Below are 21940 nucleotides of genomic sequence, written 5' to 3'. Positions count from 1 at the left end.
CATAGTGAGGGCAGGGTAGGTTGTTTGCTTTCAGCTTGCTTTATTTCCCTCACAGGCACAATCTTACTGTTCTATTGCCAAACTGTAAAGGCAGACCACTTTTGCAACCCAAACATCTTGTCAGTGTCCCCTGGCATGACACATTTTAAACACCCGTACCTGCAAAAATTAAACACAGAATTTCATGCAACATCAATGAGTTCAAATACACAACATAACATTTTGCACTAAAACTTCTTTTATTTACTACTTTTTTCTTATTTAAATCTCTGCTATGGATTCTGCATCTGCTTCTGTCAGAATCCAATATGCCAGTTGATACCATTCTGCAGCTCTGATATGTACTGATGTACTTCTAGTCCTCCATGGTGGGCACACTGAGCCATGTAGAAGCAGATCGTTACTATCACATGTTGGGCTGTTATTTTGTACCCTCCTTCAGGAGGAAATGCAAAGCAACTCTGAGATAAATTCAGGAATAAACTTTCATTAACACCTTCTCTGCATGCATCTATGCATTTAAATGTGTGCTCAGGCCAGGATAGTTCTGGGAAGTAGAACACTGAGCATTAAAATAAGGTTTTATTATTAAAAAAAGAAAAAAAAAAACATTGTTTATGTCTAGCAAGCTCTTCCAGAATAAAGGCACCAAATTGCCATTGCAGACAGTAGAGATCAGAAGTCTCACATATGGCTGCTGACACTTCTCATTTCAGTAGTGATCCCAGATTAATGGAAACTACCACTGGCAAGGCTAAGCGCTGGGCATTTCAAAAGGCTAATAAGATTGGCCAAGAAGGAAACTGAGAATATATCTCTGTGCTGAATGCCTTTCTCTTCTTCCCCTAGCTTGGCCAGGAGAGGAGCATGGCATATTTTCTGAGGATTATCTCAAATTCAGTGATGGCTTTGCAGCTTGCACTGAAACAGCCTGATTCTAACCTGAAAGACACCAATTTCCCCCAGAGTGATGGCGTCAAACTCAAGAATTGTACTTCTGATTTACACTAATGTTAACAAAGACAAAATCAGCCCCTGCACTTTTTAGTTCAAAAAAATAATGTGTTGGAAGAACAAATATTTTAAAGGGAACTTGCACATCTCCCAGCACAGAATTCTCTGGACCTTAATTTTCTCCAGCCCATTTTTAAAGTCTTTAACTCCAGTGAGGAATAATTTTGCTTTAGCTGTCCATCATTCCTTTTCCTACAGACACTTCCAAAATTAACTCAAGGCCAAATTCAGCTCTGATTCATTTTCCCTGTATGTTCACACACGGTGTACAAAAGGCATAAACCAGAGTAGAGAACCACTACCAACACCTCTGATGCAGTCTTTTCTGTGTTTCTTGACTACACCTCATGAGCTGCTTGTGCTACACTTTTAATACACAGCAAGAGAAGGAGTGTGATAAGCATACTTGGTTCCTAAAGGAGAGGTGCCGGACGGGGTCCTCAGCTGCCAAGGAGATGCTGCTGAGCAAGATGAAAAATAGGATCAGGTTGGTGAAAATGTTATCGTTAACGATTCGATGGCAGTGGACACGAAACCTGAAAGAGAAAGGAGAGGCACAACTTTATCTCTCAGAGAACAGAAAGATCTGGGAAACATTCCCCTCTCCTCTTATCTGTCAAGACTGGCTCTGAGGGATCACTCTGCATAGCAGCTTCACTCTACCCTGGCAGAGAATAGCATCCCAGGCAGTTGTGCTTTGCCCTGCTGAGTGTTCAGCAGCCTCAGCTCCCCATGCAATGCAGTGATGCACACAGGGGTAACTTGCTGCCTGCAGGAATCAGGCTTGGTTCTTCATTTTAATATGGTCTACAGCCTGCCAACCCAAAATTACATCCTTTCCATTCATAGAAATGTCCCCCATTTATATAGGGAGTAAACGGGAGAAATGGTTTTGGGGATGAACAATATCATTTTGAGATGGGGCTAGATGGTCACAGGGTAGGAGGCATGAGAAATCTACCTGTTAGCAGGGCACAAATCTGGCAAAATGGCTATAGCCCAGGCAGTCATTTGCAAAGGGTTTCTGGGAGGTTATCGTGCCATACAGGGCATCTACTAAAGCTCAGCCTAATATGAAGTGCTGGTGTTCTTAGTGAGAAAATGGCCTGTAAGCAGTAGCAGTCTCCCATCGAAGAGTAGAAGGCTTACTTGATGCTATTAGAGCACCTTTCACACAATTATATCAGGATCTGAGGAGTTAAATCTCATAACAGTCCTATGCATAATTCTAGAGCCACTTCATTAATCTATTTAGCTCTACTTTCGGCTGTTGAGCTGCCAAGCCCCTATTATAGCAATTTTACAGATGATTGCAGAGGTTAATTTACTTTTTCAACAAGCAACAGTGGGGGTGGGTGGCAAAGCCGACATTAGAGTCCATGAGTCCCAATCCTCATCAGTCTCTCTCTGTTGCACATACCAAGGAGAAGTGGCACAAGCCCTGCTGTGGGAAGACAAGCTCTGAATTCTTTTGGGCCTTTACAGTCCTGCCTTGCTCTGAGGCTGTGTTTGGTGGCAAAGTCTCCAAAGGAGATGTTGGGATACATGGCACTGAACAGACCACTTGATCAGTGAGCTCTTTCCTGCACCCTTAGAAAGATATATTCTCATGCCATATTTCAGCCCTCCACTCATGGTACTGGTCTCACACACTGGCATTGGAAAGAGAACTGGAGTAATGTGAAGCTAGGTTGCCTGAAGGAGACTGGGGGAAGAGGGTGAAGAATAATTCTCAGGCTCCCCTCAGAGCTATGGATTGTTGCCCTCTTTGTTTCTTTCCTTGCAAGCTCATTCTTGGTGAGTGGGAATACTCAGAAATGCAAAAACTCCCTACTGGGAGTGAATTTTGAGCAGCTATTAGGACAAGAAGCTCCTACCTCATGTTTAACTGATTGCATGATGGCTTGCTTACAATCTGAACCTGAATTTGTTGGGGAGTTCCAATTACTGGCTTCCCTCTGAATCCCTTATTTCCAAAGCTTTTATCATTTGTGTCTTCAATAAGACTTGCAGGTGCTCTGTACTCCCACTGCATATCGTTAGAGGGCTTTCTACATTTGTGCTTACATGGAGATTTCATGCCAGAAATCTCTTCTTGTTACAGCTGAGCAGCATCTTAAATACCTGTTGTTAGGACTGAAGATGAAAAAAGCGCTGGCATCAGGCATGGGCACAGCCTTTTCCTTGAGGTGCAGCTCAGACATTGGGCGAGGCCGAGGGCCGACAGGCATCTCAGGTTCTTCCTCATCTTCTTCTGCTGCAATAAATACTTTTATTATTTCACACAAAATGGTTTATTTTATGCAAAATACAACCCCTCATGGAGTGGTGGGACATTTGTTCCTATTGAAATAAGAGTTACTAACTTAGAAGCATAAAAATAGGATGATGAAAGCCTGAGGATTATTGTCCATTTCCCTTCTCTGAGGCACCAAGCACTGCCTTGGGCCTATCCTGGCAGAGATTGATCAAGACTGTCTGTAGAACCATCAATGCTGGTAAGTCCACAATATCCTTACAACAGCCTCTTCAGATGCTTCACTGTCCTTTCTGCAAAATACTTCCCCCTAGTGACTATCTTTAGGCTTTCTTGCTCTAAAATCCATTGGTCTAATAAAATCCAATGGTCTAAATCCATTAGTTATTTTCATTTTGTCCATGGGTACAGAAAAGAGAGAATTCCCTTCCTCTTGCAGAAGGCTTTTACATACTTGTTTCTGCCAGGCTTTCTTTTTCTTAGATAAAAACAACAGTCTTTCCTGAGATGCTGTGTTCTTTAGATCATTCTCACTACTTTCCTTTGGATTTTCAGCAGAATTAACTTGCTGTTGAGGTGCTAGTGATGCAAAGGAGACTTAATTATTTTTATATCTTATAATGCCCTTTTGCTGTTTAAATGCTTTTCATGGGCACTTATTTTCATCACAGCCTTGTGTTAATTTGCCACCAGTTTTTGGTTTCTGTGAACCATTGTCTCTTAACAATATAATGGTTGCTCCACCCTTCACTCCGTTTTGCATTTATGCTGCTGATGATTCCCATGAGTAGCACTTTGACCTCATCCTTACTGAACTGCACCTTATTGTCTTCAGACTATTCCTCCAGTTTATCTGCATTTTTTGTAATCCTCTTTGCAAGCTCCATGGAGCCATTGCTGCATCCAGGCTTGTGTTTTGATGGATGCATGTATGCCATAAAGCAAACATGGAGCACAGGTACTTTAACATACACCTATCAGAAATCCTTAAAACTACCTTCTTTCAATATTCAATGGGAGAAGAATAAAAGGGCAGGTGACAAATCTGAACCTCTTGAACCTAATGCTTATGGAGCAGAACTCCAGGCTCTGTACAGACCAGTGAGAGCACTCAAGGAAGAAACTGCAGAGATGGGAACTAAGTGGTATGTGAAAGAGAGCCTTCCACCTTTGAGGATTTCTTCTACATGCTGAAATCAGAAGCTTTTTTGTAAATGACACAATGGGATTTTGCTAATTTAAAGTTCACAGTCTTCTCACCTAATTAGCAAGACAGGAAGAAATATTTCAAGAAAGGATCCTGATAACTGATTTATCTTCCAGTCAATGCAAAAGAGGAAACTGTAGTTAAAGAGTTTATCCTAACTCCATAAAGTGAGATAAATTCTAGGAAAATCCTGTTCCTTCAGGGCCAGGTATGCCACTTCATCTGGTAATGGACATATTAAGAAGAACAGGTGAATCAGTACAGATCCTGACCTAGATGTCAGAGATGGGAGAAAAGTGGCCTTTTCAATGCATGCTTTTATTGCATGCAAATAGGATTCTTTCTTTACATTTCTAGTAGCAAGAATTTGGCTCAAGTTCTCTTGATAGATTTTTGGATATGTTTGATCTGGTACACAGTCTGCACTTTTTAATCTGGTCTATTTTTTAACAGCTCAATTTTATGTTGTAACACTCTTAACAATACCCATTCTACAGGTTTTATTCCTTTTGAAGTACTTTTGCGGATAGTACTTGAAAAAATTGTGCTAATATTCATATTTATGTAATATTACAATACTTTACACTTGCACCTTTTATCTACAGATGTCAAAGTGGATTGACAAGGAGTGGGGTAAGCAAATTCTTTCTTCTTTAACAGTCTGGAATACCAATGCCCATAATCATGTAGGATGTTTGAGAGCTCTCACTTGAAAGGCTATTATTCTGAGCCCTAGATCTGTGCCATCAATATTAGATTCTTTTTTTTTTTTTTTCTTTTTCTTGAAGCAAGCTTTACTTGAAGTGTTTAATTTTTATTTTATTTTACGTTTTTCCTAATAGGCATAGGAGGATGCCTCTGGAAAATGGACTCTTAGCAGAAGGACTAGCCCCATGAAGATTATAAGATAGACTGTTTCTCTCCTCTTTCTCTTGTGTCTGCCATAAAGCAAGTAATATATTAATGACTTTGGCAACCACATAGCTGCAGACTGGAAAACACATTGAGTTCCTCACTTATGGAGAAAGAATAATGTTTGAAATGTTTTTCATTTAAAGTAGGGTCTAGGGCACTTAAAAAAGGAAAAACTGGGATTCAAATACAAAAAGTATAACATTATTACAGCATCAACTCAGGTTGCTGTGTAAGCTAACTACCAGTATAAAGAAACAATATATTGCACAGGTGTCAGCATTCATACATTGTATGAATAGAATTCATACAAAGGTCAACACAGTATTCACAAGCTGGCTGGGAAGCATGTCAGCTGCAATCCCACACTTGTTCTTCGACTATTTTCTATAACTAAGATATACCGCTGTTTAAAAAGTGACTTTTCCATTCAAGCCTGCCATGAAATCATGAAGAAGCAAGACTCAGAGTTACCAAGATGAGATCTAGTTTAGAACTCTTCTGAAATTCAAGAAAACTCAAAACTTGGACTGTCATCTTGAGTTACAATTCATGAGAGCAGTTGCATGCTTTGGTTGTGAAGGACACACACAGGCTACAGTGCAGCATCAGTGACAGATTCAATGGAGAGGCTTTTTTTCTTTACTCTATACGAAGACCAGAGCCGTCGTGTAAGGACACTGCTTTGCTTCAAGCTTCCATAAATCACCTCAAGCCTTCATCTGACTCTCATCTGATGTTCTGAATTCTTTGTCTGTTTCTGTACCAGACCGCAGGACTTGCTCCCTGTCTTCCTATAATAAACATGTCAGCATAATAATCCCTCTAGTGTACACAAATCTCTGGAAGAAATAGTCTCTCCCTCCAACTAAGTGGCTAGGTAAACTGATGAGCTGCGAATACACAGTGTATTCTGGGGACTAAGAGCAATACTGTGCAGCAAAAACATTCAGAAGAGGTTATTGAGAAAACTCTAGTTGAGGCAACAGAAACTAATAGGAAATGGAGTGGGGTAGATTCAAATAATAAAGGAAAAACTGAGTTGGTGTGAAAGATGTTTTCCCAGGAGGGATGCATGCACCTTCTGTAGCAAAGCAATCACCAGAAAGATTTTGAGCTGATCTGATGATCAGAAGGGAGCTGATGAAGGGACAGTGGTACACTTGGGGATTGGGAAATTCTTGCTTGCTAACGCTGATGAGTTCCTTGGAGTTTTGTTCCCCAGACCTGCCTACATGAGGCAGATGTGAAATACCAGTTCTGCTCCAAGAAGGGTACTGGTGCTTCTGAGCTTTGTACTGAAAGACAGAAGACAACCTAACATCTGCATGCCAGTCCAAGGATTGGCATCCCAAAGCAGGAGTTTAAAAGTGCTTTTGTTTTATTTCCTGACCTCTAATCCTACACATGTCTACAGATAGAAAATCCATAACAAATTATAGATTTGTTTTTTGTCAAACATTCCATTTGCTAGCCTATTTCTAAATTTTCTATGGAAGGTAATTGAAATATAATTCTATTATCAGTAGGCTTAAATTTGTTTTACAGGTATTTGCATTTTTACTTCAAAAAATATAACTTTGAGTGATCTGCCCTAAAAAATATCAAAAGTGAACTGTATTTTATGGTGTTGGAAACACAGCCTACTCCCAATTAATAGGCTACAAATATGGATGAATATGAGTACGGCAAACTCACAGATTTTTTTGTTCTGAAAATCAAATGCAATGAACAGTTTTCCTTTCTGATTGCCTGAAACTCTCATTCAACTATTTAAAGTGAACTATTCTGTCTTTTTTTATCCTATCACATCAACCTATTAAGAGACATTTTTTAGGAATCATAGAATAGAAAAGAATGTAATTTATCACCAATTACAGTCTGTTATATAATCATAGAAATGAAGAAGGGCAGAACAAGAAAAGATCACACATGGCCAAATGTCTGCCAAGCTAGGATCAACTAATTATTATATCTAAGTCTTTTCTAGCAGATATTTCTCTAACTTGTTCTTAGCCATATTTGGTGATGCTAGGTTTCCACAACCTTCACAATCATTTAGAGCCTCGCTACTAGAAAATCTTCCCCTTTTGTGAACCTGTTAATTCCCTTAACCATAACAGATTGAGATTATTTACCTTCTACCTGTAACAACCTTTTATGCATTTGAAACCATTTCCCCTCTCTTCCCAAGCTCAAACAACCACAGCTCTTTCAGTCTCAGTTCTCCTTGCAATTTCTCCTTGCATTGCTTTCACTTTGCCCTTCTAGATTCTCTCCAATTCAGCTCCACTTCTCTTAAGTAGTACACCCAAAATGAGATTGTATCTCAACTGAGACCTCAATTGCTAAAAGACTAAAAGAGTTGTTTTACTCTGGTTAGCTTTCACTGGTCTGTTAGAAGAAACCTGTAAATGAACTAAAGGGTCGTGTTTTCACTCTTTGTAACTACTTGTTTGCTTTATGATTGGTGGCAAAATGGTACTGGCTTCTGCTGAGCTTGTGATTACAAGATTCAAATTCTTTTCTCAAGGACTGTTACCTAACCACTGTCACCTAAGATCCTTTATTTGTGAGTTGTTTATTCCTCCCTATGTAGAGCCTGGCACTTTCAATTTTATTTAGACCATTTATCCAGTTCCTCAAGAGCTCTTTGAATTCTAATGCTGCCCTTCAGTATGCTTTCTGTCCCTCCTAGCTTCATGTCGTGTGCAAATGTAATAAGCATATTTCCTTTTCCATCACTCAGGTCATTAACATTGAACTGAACTGAACTCAGGACAGGTCTTTGGGTTGTAGAACCTCATTTGGGTTATTGCTACTCTCCACGTATAGAGTCTGACCAATTTATCTCCCAATCATCTAGACCATTTTTTTTTTCTAGCTGGCTTATGAGAATATTTTGAGACATTCAGAACATTAGCAAAGTCAAAGCATATATCTACTTCTTCTCCCCTGTCTTGTCAGCCTCTTTTAGAAGAAAATAAAAGTGGCTTAACGTGATTTGTTCTCAGCAAATCCATATTCCTGTTAATCTTCTCCTTATCTTGCAGTGTTGTATTTGTTTAGTTATTTGTTTCAACACTTTTCCAAGAATGGAAGTTGAACTGACCTCTGCTCCACCCCTACCTACCATTTTAGTGACCTAGCCTTCAGGAATTCTCAAAGTAAAACTGCTCTGTGTTCCGAGATTGCTTCATCCAATTTCATATAAAGAATTTGAGGATGAAGTTCATCAGGTCCAAATGATCAATTCTAGGCTGAGTTTACACTTTTAGAATCATATTAATAAAGTTGCACTGACTTTTTTGATTAAAAAATTTCTAAAAGGCATTCAGCATTTTCATAAGTATCTGTTGTGGTTCTTCCCTGACATAGAATACTGAAAAAATGGACTGAAAATATATATCTAATCATGTAATGTGTGCTTTACAGAGAATCATATCAAGTACTACTAACCACTACAGGAACTGCAAAGGAAACATGGGCAAGTAAAGTGTCGCTAGCAAGGTGAGGAAGGGGATTCCCTCTGCTCTGCTCTTCTGAGACCCCATCTGGCATACTGAATCTAAGCTTTGTGCTCCCAGAACAAGAAAGACATAGAGGTGTTGATGCAGGTACAGAGGAAGCCAAGAGGATGCTCAAAGGACTGGTGTACCTCTCTGATGAACAAAGGTTGAGGGAGCTGGGCTTGTTCAGCCTGGAGAAGAGAAGGTTCTGGGGAGACCTTGTAAAAAGCCTTCTGACTTTTTAAAGAGGGCCTAAAGGATGAGGAGGGTGAGGGGAAAAACAAGAGGCAATGGTTTTAAACTGAAAGGGAGTAGATTAAATTAGATTTAACAAATAAATTCTTCACTCTGGAGATAGTGAGGCACTGGGACAGGCTGTCCAGAGAAGTTGTGGATGTATGATCTCTGGAAGTGTTCAAGGCCAGGTTGGATGTGGCTTTGGGAAACATGATCTAGTGGAATGTGTCCTGCTCTGTGGCAGGGGGTTTAGAACTGGACAGCCTTTAACGTTCCTTTCAACCCAAGCCCTTCTGTGATTCTACAAATTTAATTGCATCTCCTTCTCCCATCATGAAGACATTACAAGATCAGCTTGCTTGCTATCATAATTTGGCTCTATGTGCACTAGCAATTGGAACTTTTTTTTTAGATCAGGAACAAGAGAAAATAGAGAGATACCTGGTGCTTCTGTTGTGGGATATGGGCTCTTTTCTTCATTTTCATTTGGCTGATAGTCATCCATGTTGATCTAACAAAAACAGAAGAAAAAAAGACTCAGACAAAGCAGAGGGTTTTCATTTCCTTCAAAACTCAAGCTGTCCACATTATCTCTGCATAGACTGTTGTGCTAGCAGCAGACCTTGGTAGCAGGTGGAGATTCTCCATCAGCAGTGATTGATTTCAGCTCAATTTTCTCCTCCTTTGTCTCCTCCTCCACAGCTGTTTTCTCTATCTCCTGTTTCTTTTCAGGACTAGCAGTCCTAACAATTTGACAAGATAAAAAGAAAACAGTTACAAAGGTGAAAAGCTGTTTCATGTAGTACAGCACACACCAAGAGAATGATCAGCCGACTGTCACATCCATTCTGAGTCCAGCTTATATTTCAGTGGCTCCACCTCGTCCTCTTCTGCTCTAATTCCATATAGTATCCTTTTACTTCATAGCTTTCTCAATGGCATATGTTTATATATATGTATGAGAGTGCACATGGAGAAGTAGGTGACTGTGTTTTTGTGTACACACACATTCTAGGCATGTGACTAGATATCTTCTTTGTTAACTCAATAACAATGGCATGAAATGTTTTCAAACCCTGTCTTGTGGACTTCCACTAAGTTGCCTACAAAGTTTTGCTGCTCACTGCACTTTCAGAGCCAAAGAGACTCTCCTGAATGGTGTGTAGGACACAGCAGAAAGATCTGCACAAAGGATCCCCTCCAAGTAGCCCAGAAGCAAACTGAAGTAACTGGTTAGGAAAGACTTCCCCATGGCTGCCAACAGGGAATGACAGAGAAGATCTAAGTCCAGCTCAAGTCTCCCGAGAGTTTGCAGAAATACTAATAGAACTAGCCAGAATTTTTCTCCAGTGTATGACATATAAAAAGAAGGAAGTCAATGAATCTTGTATCTTGGGAATCTGAAATCTTTTTTCTTGCTCCATGGTCCAGAGCAATCAGGAGGTAACAGGAATATTCAAACGGTACTGTTACACCAATACCATTTCATACTCATTAACTACTGCCCTGAAATCTCACCAGTCACTCAGCCTTTCTTTCTTCTGTTCACATCACTGCAATAGTGAGATTCCCAACTCCCAACACCTTCTTGTCCTTTAGTTTGAATTAAAATACATATATACATAATTATATATACAGTTACATTAATCATATTTATGTAATCTATATACACACAGAAGCATAATATAAGCATAATATGTTAGGCTCTATATATGGATATATATACAAGTGCATGCTTTTGAGGTGGATGCATATGGATTTACCTAGCTAATTTTTTCCTTTCTTTTTCCTCTTCCTCCTCTTTCTGTGCAGATGTTAAACTCTCCGCATCAGCAAGGTTGTCCACAGCAATGGCCAAAAAGACATTCAGCAGGATGTCTGTGTGCTACTTAAAGAAAACGGGCTTTGAAAACTGCAGAACAACATTATACTGAAAATGTCTTAATTTAAATTTTTTAGCAACCTGTCATCAGATCTCTTGGATTTTCCAAACTTTCAATTCACACAAATGTTCAGGGCGCACATATTGAGCATGACAAACCTATACCTTCCACCTAAACGTCTAACACACTGTGTAGGGTTTCCAAAATTTCACAATGGAATGACTGATAGAAAAGATAGAAGTCTGGACTTAAACAATTAGATTTCAGTTTTTGGTTTCTATCGAGAGTCTTGCTCTATGCAACAAATTCCACTGAAGGGTAAGGGGAGCCCGGATGCCTTTGAAGGTTCAGGTCATTTTTGTTAAAGAACTCTCACATTCAAGATCCTCATACCATTAGGCACCTGGACTTTCCAATTTTGGCCTACATGCTTGAGTTGGACAACCTCATTATAGCCTTTCCCACAGACTTATGTAGGTTTCAAGGACAGTAAAGATAGCACTATCATTAGCATTTATGAGGGGAACAAAATAAATTCATTTAGTCTGAGTATTAAAGGATTGGGTTGGCAACTCTGCCATCTCCTAGCAGAGAGCCCACTGCAATATAAACTAGTCATGCACGTGTTGCTAAAGGGTAAGTAATGACAATTGCTTTCTTGTCTTGCCAGTCAGTGTAAAGACCTTGTGTTATAAATTTGAACACCAGATTCTTACAGAGAGTTCTTTACAGTAGGTCTTATGCCATCAATTCTCAGTAAACTCCAGTTTAAGGCTTAATCTGGAAATACAGCTACACCTCTCCCAATGCTCCAAGGTCTAACGACTACGAAGTCAGCCAGCACATGGAGTTGGCTCACAGTTTTCTCTGCAGTTCACAAGGAGATCCAAATTGTAGCTTTTTAAAGCTGTCAGGAAGACAGCCTCCCTCGACCTTCAGATAAGTGGAATTGCACCATCTCACTTTGAAGAAAGGGCATGCAGGTCAACTGAAATGTCACATAACAGGGTTTGAGAGACCTGAATTATGAAGGTTGGAATAGCTGGGCTGAAACTACAAGGTAGCTCCATAGAAGCACTAGTATAAAAAGAAATGTCACCTCTGACACGTGAGGGCTATTTATTAAGGAAACAGAAACTAAACATGAACAAATTTGGAGCAAACTGAGATACAGTACTGAACCATGGGTCTGTGTTCAATGCAAATTCCTATGAAAACACACTCACAGTCTAATCATGCAGCGTGTTTTGTGCCTCTGGGATATGTACCGTGCCCTCACTTCACCTTGAAGCCAGAGAGAACTCAAGTTAATACCGTCTCAGGATAGTAGATAACAGACTACGTGATTTTCTGTTTGAAGATCAAACACATTGCAGTAAGTGAAATGGAACAGGGTTCCTGTTCATTTATATGCGAGTTAATATACGATCTCACATAAATCAATTGTGTCAAACATATGTTACTCCTATTACAGAGTTTGCATCTAGCATATTGTATATTACATATATTTTTATTCCACATAAAGTTTGGATGAAATCAAATGGAACATGTTACTGAAATGGCAGTTAAAGCAAAAATACACAGTAAGTACAGCAGGTAGACAAAGAGATTCGTTTATAAGGAAGGCAGGAAAGAAAGACCTTTGAGGGAATTAGGGGGAATAAAAAGTAAAAAACCTAAACATGTAAAGGTACTAAATAAAAGCTGGCATGCAGAACCAGCATGTAGCTGGCTCTTACAAATGTTTATATGCCTGAAGGCTTAGCACTAGCTAAGATTAAATAAACTTGTTTAACTTTTGACAGTGCAAAGCCAAAATCTTGAGCTAGGGAAAAGGTGAAGATGTAAGGTACAAAATTAATTACTTTCTGACACAGCAAAAGTAATAAGGGGTGACTTTAAATTCAGCCCCATTTGGAGAAAAGAGTAGCATCAAAGGATACAGTTCCCACAGATGAAGAGGATGATGAAGTAAATACAGACCAACATTCCTGGAAAAGAGGGGCCGCCATAAGCCATGATCCCATCATACATCACCGAATTCCAGTCCTCCCCAGTCAGGATCTGAATGACACATTCCCACCAATAAGGGATACAGTGTTAGACCACACAGAGAATTTGAAAACCCCATTAACAGAAAGATATTCACTATCCTAGAGATCATCCCTTCCCCCAAGATGGCTGTAAACTCTGGCTGTATCCATTTAGCAAATTAAAAACAAAATGAGATTATACAAAAAGGGCACTAGAACTGTTAAAAAAACTAGAGCTGTCCCCTTGTAGACTGATTGCTAAACCCGAATCGCTCCATAAGACATCTTTGTTTAAGTCTCCCCAGCTCACCTTGGCACTTCCCTCCACATCTGTTGCTTCAGACAAGCTGCACAACTAAAGCACTGAGGACAGCACTCAGCACAGCCCTCCCAGATACATCTCTTCACCTTGTGTTTGAAATCATGATCCCGATGCTCTTGGCTGATCAGTCTCAAAACTGCAGTCAGCTTGAATGCTATTTAATTTCTCCACTGGTGCAGTGAGCACATACTTGTTCCCCAGTACTGTGGAAGGGGAGAGGACAGCCAAAGGGACAGGCTCTGGCTTCCAGGCAAGGCCCTGGAACATGGCAATGGCAAATTTCATGTACTACTCTGATAAGCGCTGATGGCTTTATGATATTTCCCCACTTTGGAAGGGAATACCCCTGTGCTGGCAGCACGGTGCCTTGCTCCTGGAGGTATTAGAATGGTGCATAGCCTCAGAGACTACTAGGCTGTAGAAGAAGGGTGCAGGACCTACTGTCTGTCTCTCCCCATTTAAAGCACAATATCTTGGTCCCATCTGGACCTGCTCATGTTCTTACCTGAAACACAGTGAGGAGAGACTGGGGGAAGTTGTCAAATGTACTCCTCCTGGTCTGCATTTCATCAAAGTTAAACTTGCCCCCAAAAAGCTGCATCCCCAGCAGGGAGAAGATGATGATGAAGAGGAAGAGGAGCAGCAGGAGGGAGGCAATGGAACGGACTGAATTCAGGAGTGAAGCCACTAGGTTACTCAAGGAGTTCCAATATCTGGGAGAGAAAACAGAAGTAGTTAAAATTTCTTCACTCCAAGACAGGTGCTCCTGGCCTGCACAGGATATTGGTTCTGGATGCCTCCTATGTATAAGCAGGCATTTCCAAATACCCTGTTAAGCAGTGAATCATTGATGTACTTCCCTAAGATAATGAGACCTACTGCAGCTAATGAGTAATTTTACAACCACACGTGTACATTCCCTCCACCCCCATTTGATGCGCACACCCAGAAGATTATTGCAGCACTCTCCATCTAAGTCTCTGAAAATCTTATATCAATATACAGTGATTAGTTCTTGCCGCTTCAGTGAGTTACATTCTAACCAACCTCATTACAACACTCACAGATGTTATGGCATGCCAGAATACCACACTCCAGAGAATGGCCTGCAATAAGTAGCAGGAGCAGATGGGGAAACAGTTTGGATACAAATAGAAACTTGTCCAAAATATGGTGTGATTGTGCACTTGGGCTCACAGACAGACAGAGGTTGCATAGCTTTCTGCAACCGAGAACGAGGAAGATACTCCAGGTCCTTTGCATACTGCAATACTTGTTTTATATGGACCCTTAAAGGGAGACTCCAGATCTAAACCCCTAATGGCCTCAGTTTTCTTTGCTCACTATCACTGCTTTTTTGGGGTACTAAACCCTTTATATTTGCTCAGGTAGGCTGCAGAACATATTGGAATGGCTTAGAGCTGGGTTCAAATACAGTTGGCCAAGACATTTCCAAGATCCCTAGGACAATAAAGCACCAGCTGATCACAATAACCAAAATCAACAGATTTTTCTTTTGTTCTCTGGGATTGATGGAAATTTATTGGATATGATTGCCGTGAAGTCCACTTAGATCAGCTACTGAGAAAAGGACAAATGATCTATGACCAGGCAATTGACACTCCTGCTTTTTTGACCAGCTACCATTAGATAGAGAGGATGGCTAAGATCTTCTCTCAGTATATTCAGGTTTATGCCCAGATCTGACTGATGTACAGTTCAGAAGACACAATCTTCTAGCCCCTTTGGTCCCATTTAAGGATTCAAAGTGATGCAAGTAGCATGCTCTACTCTAACGTGTCAGTTTGCTTGCTTACCTTTGCCAACCAGCAGCATAGCCATGTGTTGTGTTGGAAAAACGCTACCTTTTCGTGAAGAATTGACCACGTTGCCAATGAAGCAACTTTCACTTCAGCCTAGTATGTGCTCAAACATTTTTATCCTACTGCTTAATATGTCACAAACACTTTTACTGTATGTACTTTTGAGTTTGACAGATATTTTAGACTAGATTTAAGATTAGCTGACATCTTCTGGTCACCTTGTTTTGAATACAACCTTGGGTGGCTTGCACAGGCCAGCAAGCCAGTAATGTTTGTGATCTCTAAGTCGTTTAGTCTTTCTTCTAGCATCATCTTTTGTGGCCTTCTACCATGAGCTGAGATCACAACATGGTTGACATCCTCCACTCCCTTCTCCAAAGCTTTTAACAGTGAACCCTTCTCTCCTTAGAAGACCCTGAAGTTCTAGATGTATTTTCCTCAGAGAAGGAAGCTCTATTACAGAAGGATGTCAGACATGTCAAGCATTCTCACTTCTTGGAGGAGGTCGGATAATTCTGCATGCAAATCTGTCTTTTCTGAAGGCAATGTGGTCATTAGAGACAGGGATTCTTAAAATCCTACTGAAATGAATATTTTCAAATGCCAGGGTAAAAAGAAGGCTTTTGTTGTCTGATGGCAGACAAATATTCAGGAGGCCCAATTATTTGCAAGGGTTAGCAATCTGACCTGCAGAGGGACTGCCATGTCCTCTGAAGTTCAGCAACTAGTTCATCTCCAAGCACTGAGCTTCAGAGAGAACTGTGATGTTTTCCCTCCATCCCAGCTTCATCACTTCAGAGAAAATCATAGTGATTTAGAAGTTTAACTGCAATTAAAGAGATGAGCATTGTAAAACTACAGAGCAGAGGTAAGGGCATGGAATTTGTGGGCTTGGTGCCACCAAATGTCTAGATTGAATGTGCTATGTAACAGCTCACTATGTTTGTGTTTATGCTTACAGTTCACAACATTCATACTGTGGGAGGAAGAGAAAGTGACACAGGAAAAGGGAAAAATAATTTCTGATGAAACTGGACTGAATTTAGCATGCTCAAAACAGAAACTGGGGGGGTCTAGAATATCACCAAGCCCTCCAACATCAGTCAGGACACACATGCCCTTAACAGACATGCAGTAAAGCTGTTACCCATCTGAACAGTCTCAATGACTTGCTTTAAGCTTAAGTATCTTGCTATCTTATAGCACAGCTGCACAGACTTTTATCAGCTCTGCAATTCTTACAAATGGCTCCATATCTGAGATTCAGTTTCCCATGTAACTAATCAACTTTAGAGCAATTAATGGAGATAAGCTTGGTGCTGTTTTTTTCTGTGCTCTGAGTGCTAGTTAGAAATACAGCACCTTTAGAAAAGTAAACAAACCAATAAGGAAGTGGAAGGAAAAGAGAAAAAGGAAAGGATAAGGAATGACTGACCCAACTAGGATATGGAAGTAACAATGGTCTTATCTCAGATTCCCGGAAGCCTGAACTGAGGTTTTTGCCACATTAGGCAATTGTAGGGCTAACTCAAAGACTCCATCAAAATCTCTCATTAAAACAAAGAGCCTTATGTTGGCCATAGAAGAAGAAGCCCAAAGAAAGACTCTCTGGCCACTCTGTCCTCTTTGGCTAATGTACTACAAAGCCAAAAACACACCAGTTACAACAAATGTCAAAGCACTGCTGGAAGAAATCAGAGAATTTGGACCAGTCATCATATAATGGCAGGTAAAAAAGAAAGCACTACTGCTTCGTCTGACCAATACAGAAATCAATGTGCTTCCTAACATCTCCCAAAACCAGTGAAAGAGGTTCTGCAAAACTCCAGTGAGAAGGACATGATTATGATCCTTGTTTCAAAAGGGAGAAATAAGATGCAGAGATGTTAAATGGTGTGTTCAACATTTCATATAGAAATCAAATGCAGAACTGGATTAGAGCTTAATGTCTTCTTTTATTCTCTTCTCTCTCCTCTTCATTGCTTTTCACTATGGCTTTATGATACTTGCAATCACAAATGCAGAGCTTAAAACAGTAGTGACAGCTGGAAGCCTCTTTGTGGGAAAGCTTCCCACACTGCTCATCCAATATAAAACCATTTTGAAAGCAGGTACAAAAAAAGGTGCTATGCTTCTCCTCCCTACAGTTAACAGTGACATATACAGTGGTAGAATTTAGGTTTGAAATATCAAATTTCAGTAAACTGTCACAAGCAAATTGATTTATCTTCAAAACATATAGGAATAAATATATGGATTTATAAAGCAATAAAGTACTATGCCTTAAGAGACAATCATTTATGTTCTCTCAGCAAAGAAAAAAAAATCTGTATTGTGCTGTAAAAGTTAGGGAGAATAAAAGAGATTATGCTGGCTGCCTGTCTAATCATAGAATCACAGAATGTCTTGGGTTAGAATGGACCTTAAAGACAACCCAGTTCCAATCCCAGTGGTGTGGCAGGGCTGTCACACAGCAGCTCAGGGTGTCTAGGGCCCCATTCAACCTGACCTTGAATGCCTCCAGAGATGGGGCACCCACAGCTTCTCTGGGCACCTGTGCAAGGGCCTCACCACCTTCTGAGTAAAACATTTTCTCCTAATATCTAATCAAAATCTTCCCTCTTTTTATTTGAAACCCATTCTCCCTTGTCCTATTACTATCAGACCATATATAGTGTCAGTCTCCCTTGTGTTTATAAACTACTCTCAAGTACTGGAAGGCCACAATGAGGTCTCCCTGGGGGCTTCTCTTCTGTAAGTTAAGCAAGCCCAAATCCTTCAGTCTTTTTTCTAAGAGAGATGCTCCAGCTATCTGATAATCTCTGTGGTCCTTCCCTGGACCCACTTTAACAGCTCTGCATCTTTCCTGTGCTTGGGACACCACTCCTGATCAGCCTCCACCTGGGCATAGAGCCGTTGATCACAACTTTCTGGATCTGACCATCCAATTAATTCCTTGTTGGGCTATTGGATGCATTACCTTCTTAGAGGAGCCCTCCCTAATTCCTCTGGGACAAATATAAGGTTTTCTCTTGCTGCTTCCTGAAGTGACAGTGTTCCTTGGCTCTTATCTGTTACTCAGAAGTACACCATATTTCTCCATCAAATCTAGTTTAAAGCCCTGGTGATAACTCAAGCCAACTTGTTGCCCAGTATATTCTTGCCTCTCGTGGTCAGTTGCATCCTATCTGATGTCCGCATGTCTGGTCTCTTGAAGTTGTATCCAAGATCACAGTACTTGAAACCCTTAGTGTGACACTATCCATACAGGCATTCATCCAATTTGTCTGCTTTACTCCTTCTGCCCAGTTCTCAAGACTCCAACTGGGAGGACTGAGAAGAATACTACCTGTGCTCTTGATTCCTTCAACATCTTCCCAGGGGATATAAAGTCATTTTAAATATTTTGTAATTTCCTAGTTGCAGCATCCTGTGACCCAGCTTTAAAGAGCAGGAGTGAATAGAAGTCCTCCAACTTATCATACCTGATAGTCTCTTCCTGAAAGCCAAATGTGGGCACCCAGCAGGCAGCAAACCTCTAAATAGGTTATCTGGGCAGCGAAGGGGTGCCTCAGTGCCTCTCAGCGTGGAGCCTCAAATTACTAAGACTAATGTACAAGACAAAATGATTCTGAAGAGTATTTATAGTCTTGGAAGAAATGTTTGTTCTTGTTTGCTCTTGCTAAATGTGATTTCTAAGTGATTTCTGCTAGTGTCTTTACTTATTTCTTTTATATTGGGGAGCTATATTTGTGTTTTTCCTAGAAGTGTATTATCTTAAAGCAATCAGAATTTGTTTGTGCGTGGTGTTTATCACAGAAAATCCACACAGATATATAATGTTTAGGCTACCTACTGACATATTTTCGCCAGAGAATTTTCCCTGCTTTGTGCCTTTTTAATTCTCCTGATTATCACTATTTCCATCTCCACTGCATGTCCACATCACTGCTCATGAATACACACTTGACATAAAACATTACACTATCATCATTACTATTCTTCCTACCTTTAAAAGATTGTATCTTTCTATATTATCATTCTAGACAGATGGTGTTTTCCAACGGTACTGATAATGTAAGTATCACTAAACTATCACTGTGTGTAGAGTGGAGTGAATAAAGGAAAAGATTATATTTTACTGGAGAACATACAAAGTAGAAGTTTTGCTTTAATGCCAGAATATTCTCTCCTGCAGTCTGACATGACTGGGCCTGAAGTGCAGCTTTGGAGGCTTGTGCTAAGGCCTTCCACATGAGGGTGAACTTCACCCGCAGAGGGAAAAAACCATGGAGAAAATTACAATTAAAAAATGTACAAATCTGAAACTAGTGCAACCTACTTGCCAATATTTTAGGAAAAGGAAAGAAGGGAAAAACCGATTAGTATATTGTTCATTGTGAGTTACTTCTCAGCTCTGATTATTCTTTACACATAGACACCTGTACAAACCACAGGGTGTTTTACAGATAATATTTTTTCTGTGAAAAACTGGATTTCAGATATGATGCAGAAGGGAGGTAAGTATAACTAGACCTGTTGCTGGCTGGTTCGTACTTTACATCTCTGCCAGAATCTTTAGGAATATCTGAGTATTCCAATAGATGAAGCCTCCTTATGTATTAATGATATTCTCTCAACATTTTCCTTTCTATAGAGAATTCTGCTAGCTAGATATATTTTGTGTAGGAGTGGAGAAATGCCTAGAAAAAACAATGACCTCTCCAGCATGCTATGTAGAAGCTTACACTTTTATAGCTGTTGGTATGTTGCCCTGGGTATATCTGATTACCCAATGCCTGAAACAGCTACTGGTTTCCTCAGAAACCAGGCCTAGGACTCAATGATGATAGCTTTCAGACCAAAGATCCAGGAAAAACAGTCCATGGACCAGAGAACTTCACTATTTCTGAAAGGGCAAAGACATCTCTCCTGCTGGAAATTCTTGTCAATTGGAATAGTTTTTTCTCTCCTGTGATCATGTCTAAATAAGACTACCTTTTTTCTGTTTTAGTAGGTGCAAGCTTGATTTGGCCACTCTCTTCAAGACTGTAAACTGATTTTCTGTCTCCGCCATTTGACTCTGAAAACAATCAACACTGCCAGAGACTTGAGGCTCAGAAGTTTTAAGAGTAAATTTGTACAGTATGAGAGTCCAAGTCTGTTGTTTTTTTCTGCCTCACAGCTCTGCCACTTTGACTGCCATCCAGTTCTGGTCATGTTTTTCTAATGCCCTGCATTTTTTATCTCAAATTTGTCAGAAATTCCCTTCGGGGGAATTTACAGCAATTCTAGGAACATTTTTGTAGCTGAGACTGCATAAAATTCACTCTTTCATCACCTCAGACAAGTTTTATATAAGATGCTGACTGGCACTCAAATGGGAAAAGACAGGCCCTGTGCTAATATGAGTGACCACATAGGCAGATTTGTTCCAAGAGCTGCAATATGGGTAAGAAAGGAGATGACACCACCTTCAAGCTGAAAAACTCCTTCCAAATCAAGCTGATGTTTTGGAAGTTTTGGAAGTGCATTTCTGCAAGAAGAAGTAACTATTTAAATGGACACCACTGTGGAGAGAACACAGAAAGAAAAGCAAAAATAGGAGAGACCAGAGTCTGGAAGTCTGGCTTCTTTGTAGAGCTGCTGCTTCATGCCAAACTTCTCTGAAGGAAAAAGGCTGGCAACACCTTTTGCCCATAGCTGCTTGTGTTGACACTTAGGCCACAGTTGAGTCTCCTGGAGCTGGTATGGACTCCTCATTCAAATACTGTTTTGACTTACAGTAGTGTTTCAGTCTCTGTAACCCACAAAATACCAGAAAACGTCACAAGGCTATCTGCTCTTTTGTTTTCATGTGGTCTTTTGCATGGAAATTCAGAGCACAAACTCAACATTATCCTCCCAGATTTTGGTTAATCAGCATGGTATCAAGTGTCTTCAGTCCCCTATAACCGACTTTTGTCTAATCCAACTCAAATCAGGAAAATCTAATCTGTTCAGTCTTCCCCATCCTGCCTTGGTTGATGGAAGATGAGGACCATTTGCCTAGCACTCCCCCTACCCAATTAACGGTGAAAAAAGCACCATGTTAGTGATTTGAAATTACACACATTGTGTAGCCCTCATACATTCTGAAAGAATCACAAAAGTACCTTGTGATTTTAAATATTCTTAATAGCCGAACACATCTCAACACAGAAATGCCCAGTGGTGACATAATCTTCGTCTCAACCAGAATTGTTTCCAGGATTCCTCCACACACAATGAAACAGTCAAAGCGGTTGAAGAGGGACACAAAATAGGCCTGGAGACCAAGGCTGTACATCTTCAGCAGCATCTCAGCAGTGAAAAGAGCTAGCAGCACCTTATTGGCAGTGTCTCATGAAAAACAAACAGAAACAGATTAAGGAAACTTAATCAAAAGATCATCACAGATTAATTATTGACCCTTGCTTGTAAGAACCCCCTTCCGGGATCAGTCTGAAAGAGTAACCTTATCCAAGCTTGGGTGAAAGAGTAGACTTAAAAGGTGTGGGCATGTCATCCACAGAAATGTTTTACAAGGATGCTCACAGCAATTCTTATGCATTGCAGATACAGCTGTGATGCATTATACAACCGCACAACCTCCGCGGCAGGGATATGCCTTCCCGTGCTCAATCTCCCATCACACTTGTCATCTGCAGATGGGAGCGGGAATAGAAGAGCTGCTGTGCTACCTGCTGTTACTTAATTAAGCC

The 21940-nt window shown here is 40.3% G+C and overlaps 1 protein-coding gene across 1 annotated transcript in view; it reads right to left on the bottom strand.

The window, feature by feature from the left end:
- LOC100547459 (voltage-dependent L-type calcium channel subunit alpha-1C) overlaps window positions 1-21940 on the bottom strand; it is a 98249-nt gene that overhangs the window by 11098 nt on the left and 65211 nt on the right. Inside the window, exons 9-16 of the mRNA XM_031555091.1 lie at window positions 21353-21578; window positions 13880-14087; window positions 12963-13083; window positions 10900-11014; window positions 9759-9879; window positions 9578-9647; window positions 3139-3271; window positions 1421-1550 (exon numbers count right to left, since the gene is read on the bottom strand). Coding sequence (XP_031410951.1) covers window positions 1421-1550; window positions 3139-3271; window positions 9578-9647; window positions 9759-9879; window positions 10900-11014; window positions 12963-13083; window positions 13880-14087; window positions 21353-21578 — 1124 coding nt within the window. The remainder of the gene's footprint in view (window positions 1-1420; window positions 1551-3138; window positions 3272-9577; window positions 9648-9758; window positions 9880-10899; window positions 11015-12962; window positions 13084-13879; window positions 14088-21352; window positions 21579-21940) is intronic.

The sequence above is a fragment of the Meleagris gallopavo genome, chromosome 1 (assembly GCF_000146605.3).
Source record: "Meleagris gallopavo isolate NT-WF06-2002-E0010 breed Aviagen turkey brand Nicholas breeding stock chromosome 1, Turkey_5.1, whole genome shotgun sequence".
In the NCBI taxonomy this organism is placed as follows: domain Eukaryota; kingdom Metazoa; phylum Chordata; class Aves; order Galliformes; family Phasianidae; genus Meleagris; species Meleagris gallopavo.
The sequence above is the reverse complement of the archived record's forward strand: the minus strand, read 5'-3'. Positions and strand labels throughout refer to the sequence as shown.